This window comes from Lycorma delicatula, chromosome 6 (genome assembly GCF_047948215.1).
Source record: "Lycorma delicatula isolate Av1 chromosome 6, ASM4794821v1, whole genome shotgun sequence".
Lineage (NCBI taxonomy): Eukaryota > Metazoa > Arthropoda > Insecta > Hemiptera > Fulgoridae > Lycorma > Lycorma delicatula.
The window spans coordinates 124,912,983-124,936,346 of NC_134460.1; the positions used below are offsets into that span (position 1 = coordinate 124,912,983).

Consider the following 23,364-nt stretch of genomic DNA (forward strand, 5'->3'; position numbering starts at 1 on the left):
TAAATTATTTTCGCGTTATTTATTTAATCTCGTCTTATAAAATTTTTTCATACAAGTTGTTAAATGTTAAATTGGTATTACCATTTATGTGGTATATCTTAAATTAACAAGTGTAGAACAGGACTTACGATCAGCGAACGTAGAATGTTTGGAGGAGTAAACTGTATTAAATTTAATGTTTTGCTTTCTTTGGTTGTAGCATATTTTTTATTGATTCCCTGACAACTGTTATTGATGACAATTTAATAAAAGTCTAGGAAAAAGGTGGGCCTAAGGCCCGACGCAAAAATGTTTCAATGCACATGATTTTTTTTAAATGGTTTTGCCAGTTGTAACTAAATAACGTTCACGAATTTAGCAAACTAACAACAAAAAAACTTCTACAACGAAAAGCTTCAAAATCCTGAACATTTTTTGCTGTTTATGGAGTTTTGATTTTTTAAAACATTTCTAACCCATTTGTTTTCCTATTTTTTCTCCAAAACACAAATATAATTTTGGATAAATCGTTCGTATGAAGAAAAATAAATTATTCGAGAATTATAGATCGTTTGAACGAATAAATTGTTCGTATATGAATGTAAATGAAATCCAGTCTTGTACCGTCTCAGCGAAAGAAGATTCGATTAAAGAAAAGTGTTCAAAAATGGAAAGAGAAATCGTCATTGGTAAAATAGACGGAGCATAAGGAGAATTTTGTGGTACATAAATTAAAATCTAATAATGTGTTAAATAAAGATGATACACCGATATATAATACGAAGGAAAAGGTTGATAGGTGAGTGGAATATATTGAGTTATACGGAGGAAATGAATTAGAAACTGGTGTTACAGAAGAAGAAGAGGGAGTCGAAGAGGATGAAAGGGGAGAAACATTACTGAGATCTGAATTTAAGAGACCATTAAAAAAGATTTGAGTGGCAGAAAGGCTCCTGAGATAGACGGGATACCTGCAGAATTACTGCGCAGTGCAAGTGGCAAAGAAGTAGACAGATTATACAAACAGGTGTATAACATTTACGAAAAAGGGTAAGTTCCGTCAGAATTCAAAAATTGTGTTATTGACATGATGCCAAAGAAAGCAGGAGAGGTAAAATGTGAAGAATACAGAACAATTAGCTTAACTAATGCATAAAAAAACTTAACTAGAATTCTGTACAGAAAAATTGAAAGGGGAGTGAAAGAAATGTTAGGAGAAGACCAATTTGGTTTCAGGAAAAGTATAGGGAAGAGAAGCAATTTTAGCGCTCAGATTAATAGTAGAAGGAAGATTAAAGAAAAATAAACCAACATATATGGCATTTATTAACTTGGAAAAGTCATCTGATATGTAGACTGGAATAAAATGATCACCTTTTTTTTAAAATTTAGGATTCAAGTATAGAAATAGAAGAACAATTGCTAACATTTACAGGAACGAAATTGCAACAGTAATAATCAAAGAATATAAGAAAGAAGCAGTAATGAAAAAGGGAGTCAGACAAGGATGTACCCTTTTACAATCTTTACATAGAACTAGCAGTTAATGATAAAGAACATTGTAGATCCGAAGTAACCGTGTAAGATGAAAAGATAAAGATGCTACGATTTGCTGATGATATAGTAATTCTAGCCGAGCGTAAAAAAGATTAGAAGAAACAATGATTGGAAATGAATAATTTGTAAGAAATATAATTTACTTACTTCATAAATTAATTTAAACATCAGGAAATCATTTTTGAAAGTATATGTTTAGAGCGATACGGAAGTGAAACTTGGATGATCGGAGTACCGGTGAAGTAAAGATTAGAAGCTTTTGAAATGTGGTGCTGTAGGAGAATGTTAAAAATCAGGTGGGTGGATAAAGTGACAAATGAATAGGTGTTGCGGTAAGTTGATAAAAGAAACATTTGAAAAATATATCTAGAAGATGAGACAGACTTATCGCACCTTAAGGCATCCTGGAATAGTCGCTTTGATATTGGAGGGACAGATAAATGGGAAAAATTGTGCAGGCAGGCAACGTTTAGGATACGTAAAACTAATTGTTGGGATGTAAGATGTAGGGGGTATACCGAAATGAAACTACTGGCACTTGGTAGGGCATCTTGGAGAGCTACATCAAACCAGTCAAATGAGTGAAGACAAAAAAACAAGTTTTGAAATATTGCCGTCCGTAAATTGGTATAGTTTTGCATTAAAGAAGTAGTTGGTTTTATAAGTCACATCATTTCACAAACGAAATATCCATTCCCAAGAATAGCTATCATCCCATGCTATGTTTGCTAGGGAAAGTAAGAAGTAAAGAATAAAGCAGTTTCCCGTTGCTTTATCGCTGTGTCGATTGTATTATTTGATATCACAATATGAGACCCACCGAAATGAAGAATATTGAAATTAAATATAATTAATATTGCTGAAATCATGAAATTAATAGGTTATAAAATCATTCATTAAAATGAATTCTTTTTATTATATGTAATTTTATTTTTGTGAATTTTTTCAGGGTGGAGATGTCGTACAAGAGACAATAGCAGCAAATGTGACTGAAGATTCAGTTATGTTGGAATTTCAAAGATCAGATGGCACACTAATTACGCAGCTGGTTGATTTCAGACATGTAAGTTTGTTTTTATTTCAATTCTATTCTATACACATTTATAATTACCTTTAATTACAATCGTTAGGTTTTCTACCCTGAATTTTAATTGTTTTTTATAATGTACAACTTTTGTATATTTATTTTTAATCTATAAACTTCTTCTGTTTAAATTTGATTTTGTAGTTTGTTCATGTTCGTTTATGATTTAATATAAATGGCTAGCTATATATTTTATATTTTTCTATACTTTTTCTCTCAATTCAAACCAAATTTCAAAAAGATCCAATTTTTCTTAAGTCAGATCCGGAGTTTCATTTTTTTAATTGTGCGTAGTTTACGAGAAAATCGCGTGGAGCGATTAAAATGAATATATATTGTTTTTTTTTTTTCATCCCTCACTTATTTGGCACCGACTTAAAAATTGTAAATTAAAAAAAATATTATTTTTCAATTTTAGTGCAGCTTTTATTAAAAATTTTATTTTATTTTGAATTTTCTACAAATTTGTAATGGAAAAATAAAAATTTAAACTTTGATACGCATTTCGATTGCTTATTATCATCATTAGTATATTCAGTGATCGTTACAGATATAACTTGCAGATGTGTATACTATAACTAAATTCTAGTGCAAGTGAAGAATTTAATTGGTTAAAAGATTAATTATTTATTGTTATATATTTAATGCTAATTTTTCTTCATTCTTCACTCTACTTCACTTCTTCATAAGCAATCGAAATGAGTATCAAATCATCATTTTAAATTCAAAGTTAAAATTTTTATTTTTCCATTACAAATTTGTAGAAAATTCAAAATAAAATAAAATTTTTAATAAAAGCTGCACTAAAATTGGCAAATAATATTTTTTTTAATTTACAATTTTTAAGTCGGTGCCAAATAAGTAAGATGATGAAAATGTTTTTTTTTTTTTTTTTTTTAAATTAACGCAAAAAATTGAATAAAATTTTTTACAATTTTTTAATTCAAATTATTGGTAGGCTAAATGCTTCAAAATAGTTGGATACTTATAATCAATAACTAATTCAGAAACAGTCAAAGCAATTTTAAATAAATTTAACAAAAATTATTTTGATTTATAAATCAATATGATTCATTTTTTTTAATTTCTGTATCTACAAGTAAGAGTTTAGTAATTATTAAAATGCTCGTAATTTTTTTTAAATTTATTAAGTGATAATCTATATTAGACAAATTTTAAATCAAATATTTACTATCTGCAATTTCCAAGATTTCATATTATATTTATAGTAATACTATTTTTAATTTGTTTTTATCAACCCATATTGTATTCAGTATTTTTTTAATGGATTTATTTAAATAACTTTTAATAAATAAACAAACAGTTGAAATATTTACTTTCGGTAAATAAATGAGCTTTTTTAGGAATTAATTGTTTTTATACACATATATATTTATAAATTCTATTTCCTAGTTCATATTATTTGAGAAAAAACTAAGTGGGTTTTTTTTATTAATTAACACTACTACATTTAAGTTTTCAACGATTTTCCAATTGTTTATTTCTGTTTAATGAATTGTATTTCATTTTTTTGAATGTAATTTGTATATATATATACTACCCGATCGAGGATCCGGCCCGTGAGCCTCCGCTTCGCCCGCTATTCCCGTAGAGCTTTCCCGCCCTACCCTCAGAGGGTAAAGGGGACCCTACCCTCTGGAATCCCGCAATGCGCGTTACCTTCATGGTTGTGAGAATAATACTTATAAATAACGATTAATGTATTCAAGTTTTATAGAAACCTGAAAAAGAAACTAAATTACAAGAGACAGAATATTAGTAACTATGATAACTAACGTACACACACTATTGAGGACGAAAATTGATAGCCTATTTCTGTTGCCATGGGGACAAAAGTAATAATGAAGTAAAACGATTATTCTTTTTTTTTTAATAAATATTTTTAATTTAAAACTTCACCAACAAGGGGGTTCGGGTCTTAATCTGCGGCTTAAACATGACTACCCTCTCTCTTTTTCCTGTTTAGCCTCCGGTAACTACAGTTTAGATAATACTTCAGAGGATGAATGAGGATGATGATATGTATGAGTGTAAATGAAGTGTAGTTGTACATTCTCAGTTCGACTATTCCTGAGATGTGTGGTTAATTGAAACCCAACCACCAAAGAACACCGGTATCCATGATCTAGTATTCAAATCCGTGTAAAAATAATTAGTAATAATTAATTGGTAAACAGACTAGGACTTGAACGCTGGAACTCTCGGCTTCCAAATCAGCTGATTTTGGGAAGACGCGTTCATCACTAGACCAACCCGGTGGGTTAAACATGACTACCCTGCAAATTTGAAAGCAAACGGTCAGTCAGTTATCACTTGACGCTGTTACAATCAAACAAATCCCTTGACAGACAAACTTTCGGCTTGATATAAGATAAATTAGACCGTGAATTTTATTTTATTGAAGGGCTTTTATTAAAGTTTGATATGCTTCAACCTTTCTTTAATAACATTACATTTTATAGAACGACAAAAAAGTATTAAATATATATATACACCCTCAAAAAGGGAATTCGTATTCAAGAAAATACAGTCTTTTTGGAATGAAATCTTTTTTTTCCAATAATTAAAGTATTAAAAATATAAAATGAATTGAATAACATACTGGTCTTGGACCTTTTTACTCGATACCGACTTTTCATTTGTGTGTGTGTGTGTGTGTGTGTGTGTGTGTGTGTGTGTGTGTGTGTATATATATATCCTTATTAAAAAGTTTATTTTTCCTAATTTTAAATAAAATGAGTTTTAAACGAGCAGGCTTCCACAGTTACTTCTAAATTCCCTTGAATTCAAAATCAAACTGTCTGTTCGTTTGCTGATAAATAGAATGAATAAAAGAACTTTTTAACTTAAAAAAAAGGAAAAATATACACTTTAATACTTGAAGAGTAACGTATTTTCCCCCATTTAAAGTATTTTTTCGTTTAATTACTGTTGAAATGTATCCGATAGTTAAAACTTTTTCTGTTCCTTTTATAATCATTCCAGGAATTTGGTATTGTTTATTTTGTTTTTCGATTTTTTTAAATTTATTGTAAATAAAAGGTTTATTCTTAACATTTTTATTTTTTTAATTAATTATTTTTACAATAAATTAGACAGCTGAGTTCATGTTTAAGGATCGTGTTAATAGCTTTAATGAAATTCTGAATTGTTTTCTTTAGTCTGTCTCTCTCTGATTAAGCTTTAAACAGCTTTCAATAAATTTTTAACCAACTTTAAAACTAAAAGCAGGAGGTACTCAGTTTGATCTATATGTGATTTTTTTTAATGTAAGTCCGCAAAATACACCGCTTTGGATTATTATTTTTATTATTACATGCTTTTCTTTAACTTACAATGGTTCACCCGTGTCCAAAAATTTTGTAGCCTTAATTAAACTCATTTCCAGACGTCATACATGATGAAATTTTGCGTAGCGACGTGTCGGGTAACAATACAATATTCCATTGTTAATTTTTGTATTTTATATGTATATGAAATGCCTATGTAAAGGTTAAGGAAAAACTATCCAAACACCGAAATAACTCGAAAGATAAGCATTTATATTTACTGTAGTACACTGAATGGGAAATTTTTGGTGGATCATGTGGTGGACCCAAAATTTTTAACCGCACTCTTTCTTGATCTCTTAAAAAGTAAAATCTTTTTAACTAAGATTAATTTTTGCATCTCTATCTCAGGTAGACTATAGTGTCGAAAGGTACTATAACTTAACAAAAAATAAAAATAAAAAATCCCAAAAAATGTTTAGGTCTCAGCAAGCATAAAGAAAAGGAATCAAACAAATTTCTGCAACGATAAAGAAAGAGACAGCGACTCAGCAAAAAAGACGGTTAGAGAAGCGTGTCAAAAATATCAAGAAAAGAAAGGAACTGAAGATAAAGAAGCTAAGCGGGCAGGTTGGATATTCATAACCAATACAAAGCGCAACTGAGGAGCTAACGTAACTCCAGAACAGCGTTTGATCGGCATTTCGACGCCAACGTGAATCTTAATATTGTGAACAGATACACCTCAAGACCACAAAGCTCTCTTGGAAAGTCAACGCCAGCGCTATTTAGATTGTAGAGCACTAGGACGACACAAGAGCATGAAATTAGTATAGAGCATAGGTGTCAACGATGTCATTAATGGAATGCTAATTTTACAATATTTGAGAATGCAATCAGCGTGTTTTGTGGTAAAATTATGAAATGTTTACAAAACGATGCTATTCTAACTAGGTTTCAAGATTTCGATTTACAGCAACAAAACCATCATATACGGCAAACAAATTAAAACAAAAAAATCAATTGCTACTTTGTCTTTTTTTTTTTTTTTTTTTTGTCTTCAGTCACTTGACTGGTTTGATGCAGCTCTCCAAGATTCCCTATCTAGTGCTAGTCGTTTCATTTCAGTATACCCTCTACATCCTACATCCCCAACAATTTGTTTTACATATTCCAAACGTGGCCTGCCTACACAATTTTTCCCTTCTACCTGTCCTTCCAAAATTAAAGCGACTATTCCAGGATGCCTTAGTATGTGGCCTATAAGTCTGTCTCTTCTTTTAACTATATTTTTCCAAATGCTTCTTTCTTCATCTATTTGCCGCAATACCTCCTCATTTGTCACTTTATCCACCCATCTGATTTTTAACATTCTCCTATAGCACCACATTTCAAAAGCTTCTAACCTTTTCTTCTCAGATACTCCGATTGTCCAAGTTTCACTTCCATATAAAGCGACACTCCAAACATACACTTTCAAAAATCTTTTCCTGACATTTAAATTAATTTTTGATGTAAACAACTTATATTTCTTACTGAAGGCTCGTTTAGCTTGTGCTATTCGGCATTTTATATCGCTCCTGCTTCGTCCATCTTTAGTAATTCTACTTCCCAAATAACAAAATTCTTCTACCTCCATAATCTTTTCTCCTCCTATTTTCACATTCAGTGGTCCATCTTTGTTATTTCTACTACATTTCATTACTTTTGTTTTGTTCTTGTTTATTTTCATGCCATAGTTCTTGCGTAGGACTTCATCTATGCCGTTCATTGTTTCTTCTAAATCCTTTTTATTCTCGGCTAGAATTACTATATCATCAGCAAATCGTAGCATCTTTATCTTTTCACCTTGTACTGTTACTCCGAGTCTAAATTGTTCTTTAACATCATTAACTGCTAGTTCCATGTAAAGATTAAAAAGTAACGGAGATAGAGAACATCCTTGTCGGACTCCCTTTCTTATTATGGCTTCTTTCTTATGTTCTTCAATTGCTACTGTTGCTGTTTGGTTCCTGTACATGTTAGCAATTGTTCTTCTATCTCTGTATTTGAACCCTAATTTTTTTAAAATGCTGAACATTTTATTCCAGTCTACGTTATCGAATGCCTTTTCTAGGTCTATAAACGCCAAGTATGTTGGTTTGTTTTTCTTTAATCTTCCTTCTACTATTAATCTGAGGCCTAAAATTGCTTCCCGTGTCCCTATACTTTTCCTGAAACCAAATTGGTCTTCTCCTAACACTTCCTCCACTCTCCTCTCAATTCTTCTGTATAGAATTCTAGTTAAGATTTTTGATGCATGACTAGTTAAACTAATTGTTCTGTATTCTTCACATTTATCTGCCCCTGATTTCTTTGGTATCATTACTATAACACTTTTTTTGAAGTCTGACGGAAATTCCCCTTTTTCATAAATATTACACACCAGTTTGTATAATCTATCAATCGCCTCCTCCCCTGCACTGCGCAGTAATTCTACAGGTATTCCGTCTATTCCAGGAGCCTTTCTGCCATTTAAATCTTTTAATGCTCTCTTAAATTCAGATCTCAGTATTGTTTCTCCCATTTCATCCTCCTCAACTTCCTCTTCTTCCTCTATAAAACCATTTTCTAATTCATTTCCTCCGTATAACTCTTCAATATATTCCACCCATCTATCGACTTTACCTTTCGTATTATATATAGGTGTACCATCTTTGTTTAACACATTATTAGATTTTAATTTATGTACCCCAAAATTTTCTTTAACTTTCCTGTATGCTCCGTCTATTTTACCAATGTTCATTTCTCTTTCCACTTCTGAACACTTTTCTTTAATCCACTCTTCTTTCGCCAGTTTGCACTTCCTGTTTATAGCATTTCTTAATTGCCGATAGTTCCTTTTACTTTCTTCATCACTAGCATTCTTATATTTTCTACGTTCATCCATCAGCTGCAATATATCGTCTGAAACCCAAGGTTTTCTACCAGTTCTCTTTATTCCGCCTAAGTTCGCTTCTGCTGATTTAAGAATTTCCTTTTTAACATTCTCCCATTCTTCTTCTACATTTTCTATCTTATCTTTTTTACTCAGACCTCTAGCGATGTCCTCCTCAAAAATCTTCTTTACCTCCTCTTCCTCAAGCTTCTCTAAATTCCACCGATTCATCTGACACCTTTTCTTCAGGTTTTTAAACCCCAATCTACATTTCATTATCACCAAATTATGGTCGCTATCAATGTCTGCTCCAGGGTAAGTTTTGCAGTCAACGAGTTGATTTCTAAATCTTTGCTTAACCATGATATAATCTATCTGATACCTTGCAGTATCGCCTGGCTTTTTCCAAGTGTATATTCTTCTATTATGATTTTTAAATTGGGTGTTGGCAATTACTAAATTATACTTCGTGCAAAACTCTATAAGTCGGTCCCCTCTTTCATTCCTTTTGCCCAGCCCGTATTCACCCACTATATTTCCTTCCTTGCCTTTTCCAATGCTTGCATTCCAATCTCCAACTATTATTAAATTTTCATCTCCTTTTACGTGTTTAATTGCTTCATCAATCTCTTCGTATACACATTCTACCTCATCATCATCATGGGCGCTTGTAGGCATATAGACGTTAACAATCGTTGTCGGTTTAGGTTTTGAATTTATCCTTATTACAATGACTCTATCGCTACGCGTCTTGAAATACTCCACTCTCCTCCCTATTTTCTTGTTCATCACGAAACCTACTCCTGCCTGCCCATTATTTGACGCTGAGTTAATTACTCTAAAGTCACCCGACCAAAAGTCGCCTTCCTCTTCCCACCGAACCTCACTAATTCCTACTATATCAACGTTTACCCTATCCATTTCCCTTTTTAAATTCTCTAGCCTACCAACCTTTTTTAAGCTTCTAACATTCCACGCTCCGACTCGTAGAATGTTATTTTTTAATTTTCTGGTGACCCCTTCCTTAGTAGTCCCCACCCGGAGATCCGAACGGGGGACTATTTTACCTCCGGAATATTTTACCAAGGAAGGCGCCTCCATTATTGTATATGTGAAAATGCAGAGCCACATTTTCTTGGAAAAAAAGCAGCTGTAGTTTTCCATTGCTTTCAGCTGCGCAGTACTCAGAGGACTGAGTGATGTTGATACGGCCGTTTAAGTCGTCCTGACTCACGCCCCTAACAACTACTGAAAGAGCTGCTGCCCTCTTTCAGGAATCATTCCTTAGTCTGGCTCTCAACAGATACCTCTCCGATATGGTTGCACCTTCGGTCCAGCTACTCTGTATCCCTGAGCACTCAAGCCCCCTCACCAACGGCAAGGTCTCATGATTCATAGAGGAGGGCTACTTTGTCATTGCTGTAAATCTCATATATAAAGCTCTAACATATAATCACTTTATAATTAGAGCGTGCCCTTCGCTTTTCTTTTTTAGTTATCCTTAAATAGAAAAGTTATTATAAGTAATTTTCTAGAAAAAAACGTTGTTTTTTACTTTTTAGTACGATTTTTTGTTAATTATTAAGTATTAATGTTTTAAAAAATTATTCTTTTATTTATTTATTTTTTTTGCATACCATACTAAGTTAAATGAAACGTTTTTTAAACAAAAAATAGTGGAAGGTCTTCATAAACAAATTTATTTTTTTATTTTTTTTCCAAAATGATGTAAATATCCGAGATGGTCATAACATTTTTTCATGAAATTTAAAAAAAAAATTGCATGGAAAATCTTCATTTAAGTGCCTTTTTTTGATTTTCTAACTTTTTTTTCTGATTTTATCTAATTTATAAATGTACATATATTGACTAATATTAAATAAGAATACATATCCCCTCCCCCATTCTAAAGAGATTTTATTAAAACCCGGTACTAAGCTCTTTAAGTCACAGTGCTGTTTTCTCTTTCGTAATTTTAAGATCACGTAACTTTTTTAGTATTTCAGGAATAACTTTACCATTTTTTGGGAACACCGATTTTTCTAGTTGTTCCCTCACTTCCTTTTAATAAAAATAATAATAATAAAATCAAAAAATATACCACTAAATTTAAAACCGCATCAAAAGTTCTAAAAAAAAACAGAAATAAGAAAAGTCATTCGATTCAATACCTTGGTGAAGTAACAGAAAAGAATAAATCAGAAAAGAAAGCTTAGAAGAAAGAATAATGAAAACTAAATAAAGTCTTTGAATTAACTATCTTTTTTTTTAAATTTCATACCCAGAAATTCAAATTAGTTATTATTCTAATATAATTGTGAAACCAAAAGATTTATGTGCCTTTGGAAATTCTCTCAATTTTTGGATAAAAAAAAATAGAAATTACAAAAGAGAATTTTATTTCCAAAAATTTTCTCACTTACAAAAACCGAAGAACAACCCAGTGCAACGATTACCCGTAGGATGTTGAAATTTTGGATTTAGGACTGTTGTAACATCTAGTTGTGTACTTCCCCTTTTGATTACAATCGACTGAACCAAAAAGTATCCAAAAAAGCCTAAAGCCTCTTTCCTGATTACAATACTTCGTATAAGGAAGTAAAAACTGAAAAATTCTCTAATGTAGATAAAAGACAAATGACTTCAATTTTACGGCCTCCTTTATGAAATGAATAATAATTGACTTATTCATTGAACTGAAGAATGATTAACAAGAAAATATTCGATTACTTCGAAAATTAAAAATTGTAACTAAAATGCTTTGCAGAAACCGTTAAAGATAAGGCCATCCTTTTTCGTTTCTGTTTTATATCTTCCTGATGGCATCCACCATTGATTCCAGGGTGTCTGCGGCCTCAGAGATGGAATCTCCCGATCCTCTGCAGTAAATCGCGGAGAATGTTTTGCTGACGGCGTCAGATGATACCGGTCTAGATGGTGCGGCGAGGACTGCATCAGAACTTTGATGCACTTCCCTCTAAAATGTTTTAGACGGATAAAGTGCTTGCCACCTCTTCTTTTTTAGAGGTCTCCGTGCGTTCGGGGGCGACATTGTTGCTTATCCAACACTCTCTCTATGTATCTTCATTATCTGTTCCTTTTTGATTCTCTGAATGGGCATTTTCGCCATCTGTACCTTTTCTTGCGATGCATTCGGTTCAGGTTTAAGCTTTCGCTTTCCTTCGTCTTAGAACTGGTGGAAGGCTCATTTCTTTGTGGAGAGAAGTGTGTTTTAATACTATTAAAAAATAGAATTAATACTGTAAGAAGTTATAAAATAACTATTATTAAAAACTAATACAAAATAAATAAATTATAAAAAACTATTCCTTTAACTCTTATCGCATGTTATTATTATTATTATTCAGATTTCTTCTGTGGCAGTTAATTACTGATCAGTGATCTGTAGAATTGGCGCTGAGGGTTAGTTAGTGTTTGTTTGCAGCTGCTTAACGTAAACAAGACCCGGTCGGAGCATTTATATTTTATCGTTCGTAGATACTATAGTTTCTGTCTCCCGGCTGCTATTCTATTAATATTTAGCATAACATATTCTGGTCTGGCGATCCAGCGATGTAACAAGCTTCTAGTACACTCACTGCATAAACAAATAGTAAGGTTACCTGTGAACTCCGAAACAAAAGAAAACTGCAGTAAACTGGAGAATTTTACAGTATCGTATTATTTAATAAAAAAAGACCGTGATCAAAAAATAAGTAAAATTATCTTCTTTTTTATTTTTTATTTTTAAAGTATATAAATTTGATAATGAAAATTCGTTTCAATCTTTTTCGTACATTATTTGTCTGAGTTCTACCTGAAGAACTCTCTAAGGAGAATTCAAATTTAAAAACGATTATATTTTATGTAAAATATAGAAAAATGGTAAAGACAGATAAGAATATCATAACGCAAAATACAATAGGGAGAAAAGATAAATAAATAATTTATTTTCATTACTCTAAAAATGCATATTTCAATTTAAAAATTATAAAATTGAAAAACATTTAAATACATCTGCATATATAATAACATAAACAAAAACATAGTATTATCTTAAACAAGAAATAAAAATAATAAAATCAATTAAAATAAATAGTAAAGTAATTTAAATTATATGTAGTTGATAAAAATTAGTTAACCCAAGGGAACGAGTAATATAACTTAGTTTACTTATGTTTGTATGAACTTAACTCCGTTTTTATTTTCACCAGTAGAAGATATTCTAAACGTTCGTTATATTCTTCGTAAATCATCCTGCTTGAAATTTATTGATAAAGACACAACCTCCCTTCACATTAAAAACCCTCTGAAATTAAGTTTTTCTGACTACACTTAAAGATTTAATTGTTCTGCTTAATTTATCACGTTATGTTGATCCAACTGGTTAAAGACATTGCCGTGGTGTTTTTAATATCACGTCTTTAACGCGGGAGTACGCAATATTTTATAGTTAAAAATTTCTGCACGTCTAATGGAGTAAGCGTTAATGATCTAATTCGTTAAATATAAAACTGAATTTCTTACTCCAAATATGTATTATAATTATTTTCGAAATTTTTTGTTTGATTTTATTACTTTTAGATCGTTCTTAATTGTACAAGAGTCGAGAACAATATCTTATCGTATAACATTATAAAATAAATAATGTTTTGATCGCAGTACGGTTTTTCATTTCTTTTAAACCACAATAAAATATGGATTCACAACTTTTTATCAGGAAAAGTAATGTGTTAGTTTGTCATCAAACATTAATTCTACGTCCTTTTTTTCTATCATGTAACGTTATCACAGTTAGTTCAGTTTCCACAGTATTTATAGTGTTGGGCCACTATTAAATCAATAGTGGTTCGTACTCGGATGATGTGAAATATTTCTATTGAAGAAGGAATAATAGTAACATAGACGGAGTAATCCAAACGGCTGTGGAGACGCCAGATTAGTTGGCTGGCTCATCTTGGGCTGTACTAGAGCGACTGGACGTAAGCCAGGACTTAGCCGTAAAATATAGCCTATATTGCCTCTTGCTTTCTTTCTCACTTTCTCTCTCTTTTGCCTTGTCTTATTCTTTGCCCTTCTTTCATTTTTCACCTTTTATTTTTCTTATTCTTTTCATTAATTCTTATCTTTTCAATTGATGCACTAATAAATAAAAAAAATACTTAAAAAAAAATTTAATATTTCGTAACTGTTCCTTGTTCTATTTATGATTTAGTTTTTAGTTTTATCATTTTTTTTTAAAAGAACTACGTCATGTTAAAAAAAAGTCCCGGTCAGGTATGGCATTTTCACACACGCTACAAATCATTCATATCATCCTTTGAAGCATGCCTAACGGTGGTCCTGGAGGTTAAACAAAAAAATAAAAATATATTGGATGTGCGTATGATACAGTACAGGATGTTGAAATTTTAATATTATTATTTATTTAAAATGATAACTGCTAATAATTGTAAAATATTATTTAAAGTTGGTTGAGAAAAACTTGTTTCTCCTCCACAATGGCAATTATTTGAAAAAACTTTTCTTTTTTTTGAATTCGACTGAGGACAACTTTTTTATTAAAATATTGAAGAACGAGGGTTTATTAACGTGTCATTACTTCCTCCTAGTCATTAAATTATCTCAAAAGGAATATCTGAGTTCCGAAAAATGATATAAAAAATTATTATCGATTTCTTTTTAATAACTTACATATTAAAAAAATAAAATATTTTTAAAAACCTTTAAAGATATATTTAATAATAAAAAAAAAGAATTCAATAATACAATATATTGATTATCTTGTTTAGTATAATTTTATTAGTATTATTTTTTTTTAATGTGCAAAAGATTATTGATCGTAGAAATGTCATTTTTGTTAATTTTTTCGGTTTAATTCAAGATTGCTTATAACAGTTTTTGACAATACCTAAATCTTCATCTGTAGGAGAAGAAAGCTTTTTTTTACGTAAAATTGAAACACCAAATTAAACTGGTATTTTATCTGTACATTATATAAGTGTATAATAATTTAACTGTCGTTTCAGGTTTCCTGATGTAGTCATTATTTGTTTTAATAATTAAAATTGTGTTTTATAAGTGGTGTTTATGTGTATATATATATATTATTTAATTTCTCTTCTAAAAAAAAAATTAAAAAAAATATTCCCGTAAAATTGATTCTTTGGTCTACTGGTAAAATCGGTCTGAATCGCTGTTAATCAGTTTAACAGCTGATTTTTGAAGTTAAAAGTTTTGAGATTCAACTCCTATAAATTTAAGTTATTTCTATATGGATTTGAATACTAGACAGTGGATACGTGTACTTTGGTGGTTGGAGTTTTCAACTAACCATACATCTCAGGAAGGGACGGCTGAGCGGGAAGGCTACACCTCATTTACCTGTCATATATATCATGCTCATCTCATTGGGCCGTGGAATTGCTTATTGTTCCATAATTGAACAAATTGCAACGTACACAGTAGGAATAAAAAAATTAAAAAAATGTTTTTATGTTTTTAAGTGTAAACATTTCTAGTTTTGTGTATTAAAAAATAATTATTTTTTATACTTATCTGATCTGTTTGCAGTATTATATTCTTTGGATATATGTATTAAATCTTAAATGATAGGTACAAAGTGAGTTAAAAAATTCAACAATAATTCATCTCAATTTTGTGTAATTTAAATTCTGGTGTAATTATTATTTTTTTCTATTGTCGTACGACCACTGTTAAACCACTGATTAAGACCGATGTTAAACGTTCAATAAAATGGTTTAAATTGGTTTGGTCTTTTGAGGAGAAGAGTGTTTATTTTCTCGCTGGGCTTATTGTTCGTCTTCGTATTTATAACTTTTCCTTATTAATAAACTCTTCAAATCATTCCATTAATGGAGATTTTATTAGCTTATCGTACTAAGTTCCATTCTAGGTTTTTTCTGTTCATTTAAATTCACTTTCTCAATAAAAATTTCTTTGAATGGAAAAGATGCTGTGGAACAAATTAATGGCTCTGTGTCCGTGTCCATATGGTTTGACACCATGAAATCTTTCGTTCTATGGAATCATCAACGGTACGGTATTGTCTTTACATCCAAATAATCTGAACCGCCTGTAGCTGCTGATTGAAAACTTAGTTGTTTTTACAAATCGCGACAAAACTATTTTAGAAAAGATTTGTAAATCTGTGGTTAAAATACCATTAATATATTTATATTTTCACCTGTGCGTAATCATCAAGTACCTTATTTGCCCGAGCAGATCTTTCCCCTATTTTTGAATTTAATTTCCACCAAATAAAATTTTATGACCAATAAGTAAAATAAAAAGTAAAATTTTGGATATTCTACTAAATAAGTAAAATTTTAAAATTGATTATATATAATTACAAAACAATATAGATATTTTACTATTATATTAGTATTCTATAATATTACACTTGTACATCTTGCTAAAATTATATATTTAAAGAGCATCATAGTAGAAAAAAAAATTTAATGTAAAATTGTACAAGATTTTTATTAAGAATTAAATATTTATTAATTATATAATAGAGATATTATATATTTATTTATTAATATTAAAGTTAATAGAAATAATAACGATTGCAATTTTTTAGCTTTTCTTTTATATTGTTTTTCTATATTTTCTTGTAAAAAATTGCATTCACAAGTCCACTACTTCACAATAATTCACTCACAACACCTGAACTCACTATCATCATTACTGCCATCTAAAAGTAAAATATTATTTTCACTATTTGATTATTTCTCTCACAGAATATCATCTTCAGTTCTATCCAATGTATTGCTAATGCAACATTTAAAAAAGTCTTTTCTAATTCTATGTGGTGTTATCCGAGCTCCATGACTTAATAATCGACTCACATTATAAGCTCACATTATAAGCTGACGGAAAGTTTTTTATTTTTCTATTAGGAGTTCACTGATCGCTGATCACTGTTGCTTTGCATCCAACAATTATATATTTTAAAGATTATCTTTAAAAGGTTTGATAACAACTTCGTCCAAAACGTGTAACTGTAAATTCATACCACCAGATATTATAACTAAATCAAGTAACCCCTGAATGCATTTATTATTAACATGGATAGCTTTCTTTTAAGATCTATCTTTTTCCTGTTTAGTCTCCGGAAATTACCGTTCAGATATTACTTCAGAGGATGAATGAGGATGATATGTACGAGTGTAAATGAAGTGTAGTCTTGTATCTCAGTTTTCATAATCTCTTGTGTCTCAGTTCGACCAATGCTGAGATCTGCAGTTAATTGAAACCCAACCACCAAAGAACACCGGTATCCATGATCTAGTATTCAAATCCGTGTAAAAATAACTGGCTTTACTTGGACTTGAACGCTGGAACTGTCGACTTCCAAATCAGCTGATTTGGGAAGACGCGTTTACTACTAGATCAACCCGGTGGGATGTCTTCTAAGATGTCAGTTTCTGTTCACTTTCGGTCAAGTAATCCCTGAATGCATTTATTATTAGTATGGATAGCTGTCTTCTAAGTTTCTGGACCAGACCGTTTTAAGTCAATTTTTGACCAAAGACTCATGCATACAACCTTTTTCATTAATTAGGTACTTTTATTATTAATAACAGTAATAACAATTGATGATACTTATTATTATAAATATAAACGGTAATAAGTCCCGCATCACAAATATTAGAATCGAAAATAAACTTCGAAACAACTTAAAAGCCCTATCGAATCCAAAGTCGACCCCGCATGTAGGTCGACCCTCCCATTTTATGGGAGAAAATGTCGGATAAAACCTCGACCTATATTCGGGCAAATACGGTATTTAGTGTATTATACAATACAAGTAAACTACTAAAAGTAGGCTACTTAAGAAATGAAACAGAGGTTGTTGATTGACATTTTGTTGCGGAGTGTAGATGTAGACTTTTTTGTTCTCAAACAGAAAAAAGAAAAAAATTGTTTTGCTGACTATATTTATTTATGTATTTCTTCACATATATGGAAAATGTCTGTTTTTTATTTTCTATAAGGATTCGTTTATAACTCGGTGAACGTGTTTTTATCTATGTGTAAAGTATTACGGAAGATATTCTTGTATTTTAAAGCCGTTTCATTTTTTACACGTTAAATCCTTCTTTACTTTTTTTGCTCAGAACCCTAATCCTGACCTTTTTTTCCTCTAAGGATGCTTACTTCTTATAAAACTGTTTACATCTCTTCTTCATCTATAAAAATTTAGATCTACTTTAGCAAGAATTCAATAAATATTTTACATCTTCAATGTTAAAGTTTTATTCTAAATTTGCAAGATGCGTTATATATTCGAAGTGGTGTGTGTGTGTGTGTTTACCATTAAGTAAAACATATATTATGCTTATTCTTATAAATAACAATTACAATGAAACATGTATTTTTTTTTTTTGAGTTACGGGCATCAACTGCTATACTTCTTTTTGGATGTTGAGTTTTTTGTTGTTCTTCTTCCCTGTCATGTTCAACGTGTAATATTGCATTTGAGAAGTCGTTATAACAATCTATTTTTAATAACTTTAATATTTGAATTTGTAACGAGGGTGTGTCCCTCTCCTTCACGAGTTGTAGCTTAGGAGATATCACATTTTTGTTGATAGCATCAGAAAAAAATGAAGGTTAATGATTTTAGGTTCCTTAGTTATATTAAAAATAATGAAGTACAATGCTTCGAGTTTTTATAGTCAGTCATTTTATGATTACTTTACAAAAAACATCTGACAATGAAATGTATGAAAAATTTTGAAGATGTCAACAAATGGCTAAGCTTATTTGAATTTAATATTTGAATTTGTAAGGAGGGTGTGTCCCTTCGCCCTAAAGTATATATACTTTATAAAAACCTAACTGTCACTTCCTCAAATTTTACCACTTAACATGTATTGGGTGGTAATTTAATTTTGTTTTATTTATCTTTCATGATTATTATGCTTTCATGTATTAAAGTAATATTTTTAAAGAATCTGATCTGGCGGCTAGCGTAAATTTATTTTTGTTTCGTTGTAAATTATAATTGCAACATATCGGTAATATGATTACTGAAAATCATTATTTACAATATTTAGTTTATTTATTTCACTGTATTCTAGATTATTATTATAATTTGATTTGTGATGCAAAGAATTTAGGTGGCCTGAAGAGGAAGTTTGTAAAAGAGAAAGTATTTATGAGAAATGCACAGGAACAGAGAGAAATATGTATGACTGTCTTCTTGAAGTCGTCGGTGAATTCTAAATCAAATCACAGCCATACGTCGTTAAAAGTATGGAAAAAGAAAAGAGGATGGAAAGAGAATTTTGTATCAAGCTGAGACAATTTTCCAATAGACAGGTTTAGAGTAGTAGATGGCAGGTCCGTTTCTCCCCCCTTTAAAAAGAGAAAAGAGACGAGGCTACCGCCGTCGTCTTTCATAGATTACACATACAGACGCAACACAACACAAACCGCTCAACACCACTCATAAGTAAACAGAATTTCTCAAGCTCAATGAAGACCTTAGTGAATTATGAATTTTCGTTTTATCAATTTTCCTCTCCAGCTATTGTCTTTTAGTATACATTGTCTTCGTTTTATACCGAATACTAACAAATCCACACTGTAATAATATTACTGTATTCTACTGTGATTTCTAATTTCTTTCTAGTTATTTGTTCTATTTTATTTACGCTGTTGTTGATTCATTTCAAATCCTAATTATTTTACGCATATAAATATATATATATATATATATATACACACTAGTAGACTCGGCAATGCTTCGCTATTGCTAGATATATATATTAAACGAACACAATCGAAAGATTGATAAAACATTAAAAAAATGAACATTACGGAACTTCACAAAGTTTAATCTTTCCCTTTTATCCTTTCTCCCTTTTCCCTTTCCTCTTTCTTTTTCCCCACTTTCCTTTTCCCCTTTTCCTTCCCCCATTTCTCTTAGAGTGGAAGACGTTTATTTCACTAAGAGGGCCTTCGACTCAACCGATGACAGACACGTTCAGAAAATCAACGATCTAGTGCGTGCAAATCTACGAGAACTTGCAGAAAGGGTTAGTATCTCGACAGGATTATACCATGACATTTTGACTGAAAAATTGAACATGCATCGAGTTACAGAAAAGTTTGCTCCTCGTTTGATGACCGAACAGCAGATAGAACATCGAATGGACAATTGCCGACAACTCCTTGAACAAGCCGATGACGATGAAACATCATGCGGAGGATCCTAACGGAAGGCGAAAGCTGGGTTTACGGCTACGACATTGAGACAAAAGTTCAATCATCAAAAAATCGCTACTAAGATTTAAAAATGTACTCAAACAACAACAATACAAAAACTAAACTAGATATCAACAATTTAAGAACATGGTTACAGAGGAGGTAATGCGGAACACATTGCTGCCAACCGCACGTCACTAAATATCAACGTTGGCGCATAATTAAAAACGTTCGGTTATTTTTTGAACAGACCTCGTATAAGTTGGTCATTGTTGCTTTGTGTGATGTTCGTTATCTTGTTTGTTCTTGTAATTAAACCAGTGTAAATGGCGTCTTGTAGGATTGAATGTAACTTTAGCATTTTGCTCAAACAAAATATTCCGCCGTTTGAAGAATGGAATGTGACTTCTTAATTTCTTTAGTAAGACTGGCACTTTGTGTTTTTTATTCTTTGATTGAAATGTCATTTTCAGGACTGATTCTCTCAAGAAGTCACGTAAAACTGTTCGTGTTATATATTTAAAATAAAGGCGTATTATTTATGCTTCTATTATTCTAATGTAAATATTAAATTACTGTATGAGATAAATTCCGTTCAACGTGACGAACTGGTAGCGTCTCAGGTTTTCACCCGGAAGGTTCCGGGTTCGAATCCCGGCCAGGAATTGCAGTATGGCATTTTATACATTACTAAATATCTATATTTTATGTAGTAAATTATTGCCAAAAATAAAAATAATAATAAAATATATATATATTATTATCATTAGTCAAGAACTTTCCAATGGAAGACGTTATGCATTCATGATTCATATTTCTTTCGCTTGGCATTCTTCTTTTCCCTCAAAAATTCTTTCATTCGTTCAGAAAAGGCCTTCTTCCGTTCTTCAGATCATTTCGGACGATGTTTTTTAGGCTTCGGCGCTTCTGGTTTAACTTCCCATTTATCTATTTTATTTCTGTATGTGTTTCTGTCTATGATCCCCTCCAGCGTAATTTCGGCGTGTCATAAATCTTTTCGTGTTTCTGTGAGCCAGGGGATTGCAACTTTTAATGATGTTAAATACGCAATTATTCTTTTGGTTAGTCGGTTTTCCGGCAGTCTGCAAAGGTTTCCAAAGAATTTCATTCATCTTTTCCTTATGTCAGTTTTGATATTAGCGTATGTTTCAACAATTTCGTTCGGTTGTAATCTGTATCCTTCTTCAGTTTGACTCCCATTATTTTCCTTATAATCTTCCTTTCCTGTTTCTTTATTTTTTCTATTTCGGTTTTCCTATTTAAGGCCAATGTTTCACTGGCATATAATGGTGTGGGTTTAATAACTGTGTTGTAATGACGGATTTTCGTTTGGCGCGAAAGGGATTTTGTAGAGATTTTTCACTAAACCTAGAGTTTTCCTGACCTTCTGCAGACGGTCCAGTTGACTTAGTTTCTCAGAGCTGTTTGGCGTAATAAATTCTCCAAAGTACTTAAAGTGAGAGACTTTATTTATTATTCCATATTTTGTGTTTAAATTTTGGATTTCTATTTTGGAGCAGATGAACATTGTTTTTTTCAAACGAAATTTGTAGTCCCATTTTTTGCACATTCCTTGAGTGTTTCTGTTTGTTTTATCGCAGTCCGTTCGTCTTCCGCAAGGATTGCCAAATCGTCTGCAAACGCCAGGTAAGGGATACTTAAATTTAATTTCGCGAATCCCAGTGAAATCGGTTTCCAGTATTTTTGTTGTTTGAGTGTATCTTCCCACTCTTTCATCAGTTTGTCCAGTGTGATTTTGAATAGAAGGGGGGAGAGTACATCCCCTTGTCTTACCCCCCTCTTAATTTCAAAGGGTTCTGAGATTTCGCCCATAAACTTTACTTTAGTTCCAGTTAATATTTGTTCTATTAATCTTCGAGTTTTCTGATCTAGTCCTCTCTCTCTTCTAGAATTTGGAAAAGAGATTGTCTGTATACGGAGTGGTAGTTTTTTTTTAAATCTACAAATATGCAGATCATGGGTTTGCTTCTGTCGTTTTTAATTTTGATTATCGTTTTCAGGCTGAAGATCTGTTTCGGTCTTCATGACCTGTTAGGTCTAAAGCCTGCTTGATATTCTGATAGGTATGGTTCCTGTTGTTCTTGTGTTCTAGTTAAGGATGATAGGATTTTGTATGCGACCGGTAAAAGGAAAATTCCTCTGTAGTTTTTTACGTCTGTCCTATCGCCCTTCTTATATAATGAGTGAATCTAAACAGTTTTCCAGTCTTTCGAAACTTTTTCTGTTTGCCAGATGTCTTGAATAATTTTTGTGATTTCCTTCAGAGAATTGGGTCCTAAATTCTTCAGGAGTTCGGCTATTATTCCATCTTCTCGGGCCTTATTGTTTTTGAGTTTTTGAATATGGCATAAAATTTCGTGTTGAGTTGGGGCAAGGGAATCTTTCTCTGTGACACTTGGTGTAACTCTCGGAAATCTTTCTTTCGGTTCGGGGCAGTTTAACAGTTTCTCAAAATATTCTGCGAGTTCCCGACAATTTTCTATATATATAAATAATAAAATGCCTTTGTTTTAAAATTATGAAATTTTTTAATCGTTTCCCTTTTCTTTGGGTTGGGAACAGGAAGTTTTTCTAGTTTGATTTTTATAATTCTTTGATATAAGCATATCTTGTATCATTATTTTCGTCAGTCCTGCATAGCCGGAAAGAAATTGTGCTGTTTTTAGTAGGTAATCCCAGCTATAAAGGAAGATACAAGTTGTACAACTAAGTTGATGCTTCATTTTCACTACTTAGGTCGATTACAAAAGTTATTAATCTTGGTTTTATTGGAAATCGAAACTTTTCAAAATTATGTAATAACATGCTGTTATTACATAATTTTTTTATCATTTATAAAAAAAAAAATAACAATTGAATTCTTTTCTAATATTATTATTTTGAAATAATATGAAAACATGGAAATACAGAAAGTAGTTGGATAAATACGAGTATATTTTAGTTCGTCATTTTTTGTTACAACAGTAAGCATTAATTTACGCTTTAAATTACGAGAGTGTTGTGTTATCAGCTGTTTTATTTATTTTTTCTGTTTTTTTAATAATACTACTTCCACTCTCTTATCAAATATTTCTGTTCCTGCTTGTGCACTATAAAAAAAGCTTTTCAAATGAATAGGTATTTAACTTTAAACATATCTTAGTCTATTATATAAATATATAAGTACGAGTTTATTATATGTTTGTTGATACGGTGACGCTTATCAGTGCATTCAGTTGCGCTTATCAGGAGATGCTGTGCTTAAACCATTTAGAGAG

General features: G+C 31.2%; 1 protein-coding gene across 2 annotated transcripts in view; it reads left to right on the forward strand.

Moving 5' to 3' along the window:
* oaf (BRICHOS-like domain-containing protein out at first) overlaps positions 1 to 23,364 on the forward strand; it is a 701,440-nt gene that overhangs the window by 217,827 nt on the left and 460,249 nt on the right. For both annotated transcript variants that reach the window (XM_075368481.1, XM_075368482.1), the window contains exon 2: positions 2,486 to 2,599. In XM_075368481.1, the coding sequence (XP_075224596.1) occupies positions 2,486 to 2,599 (114 nt within the window). The remainder of the gene's footprint in view (positions 1 to 2,485; positions 2,600 to 23,364) is intronic.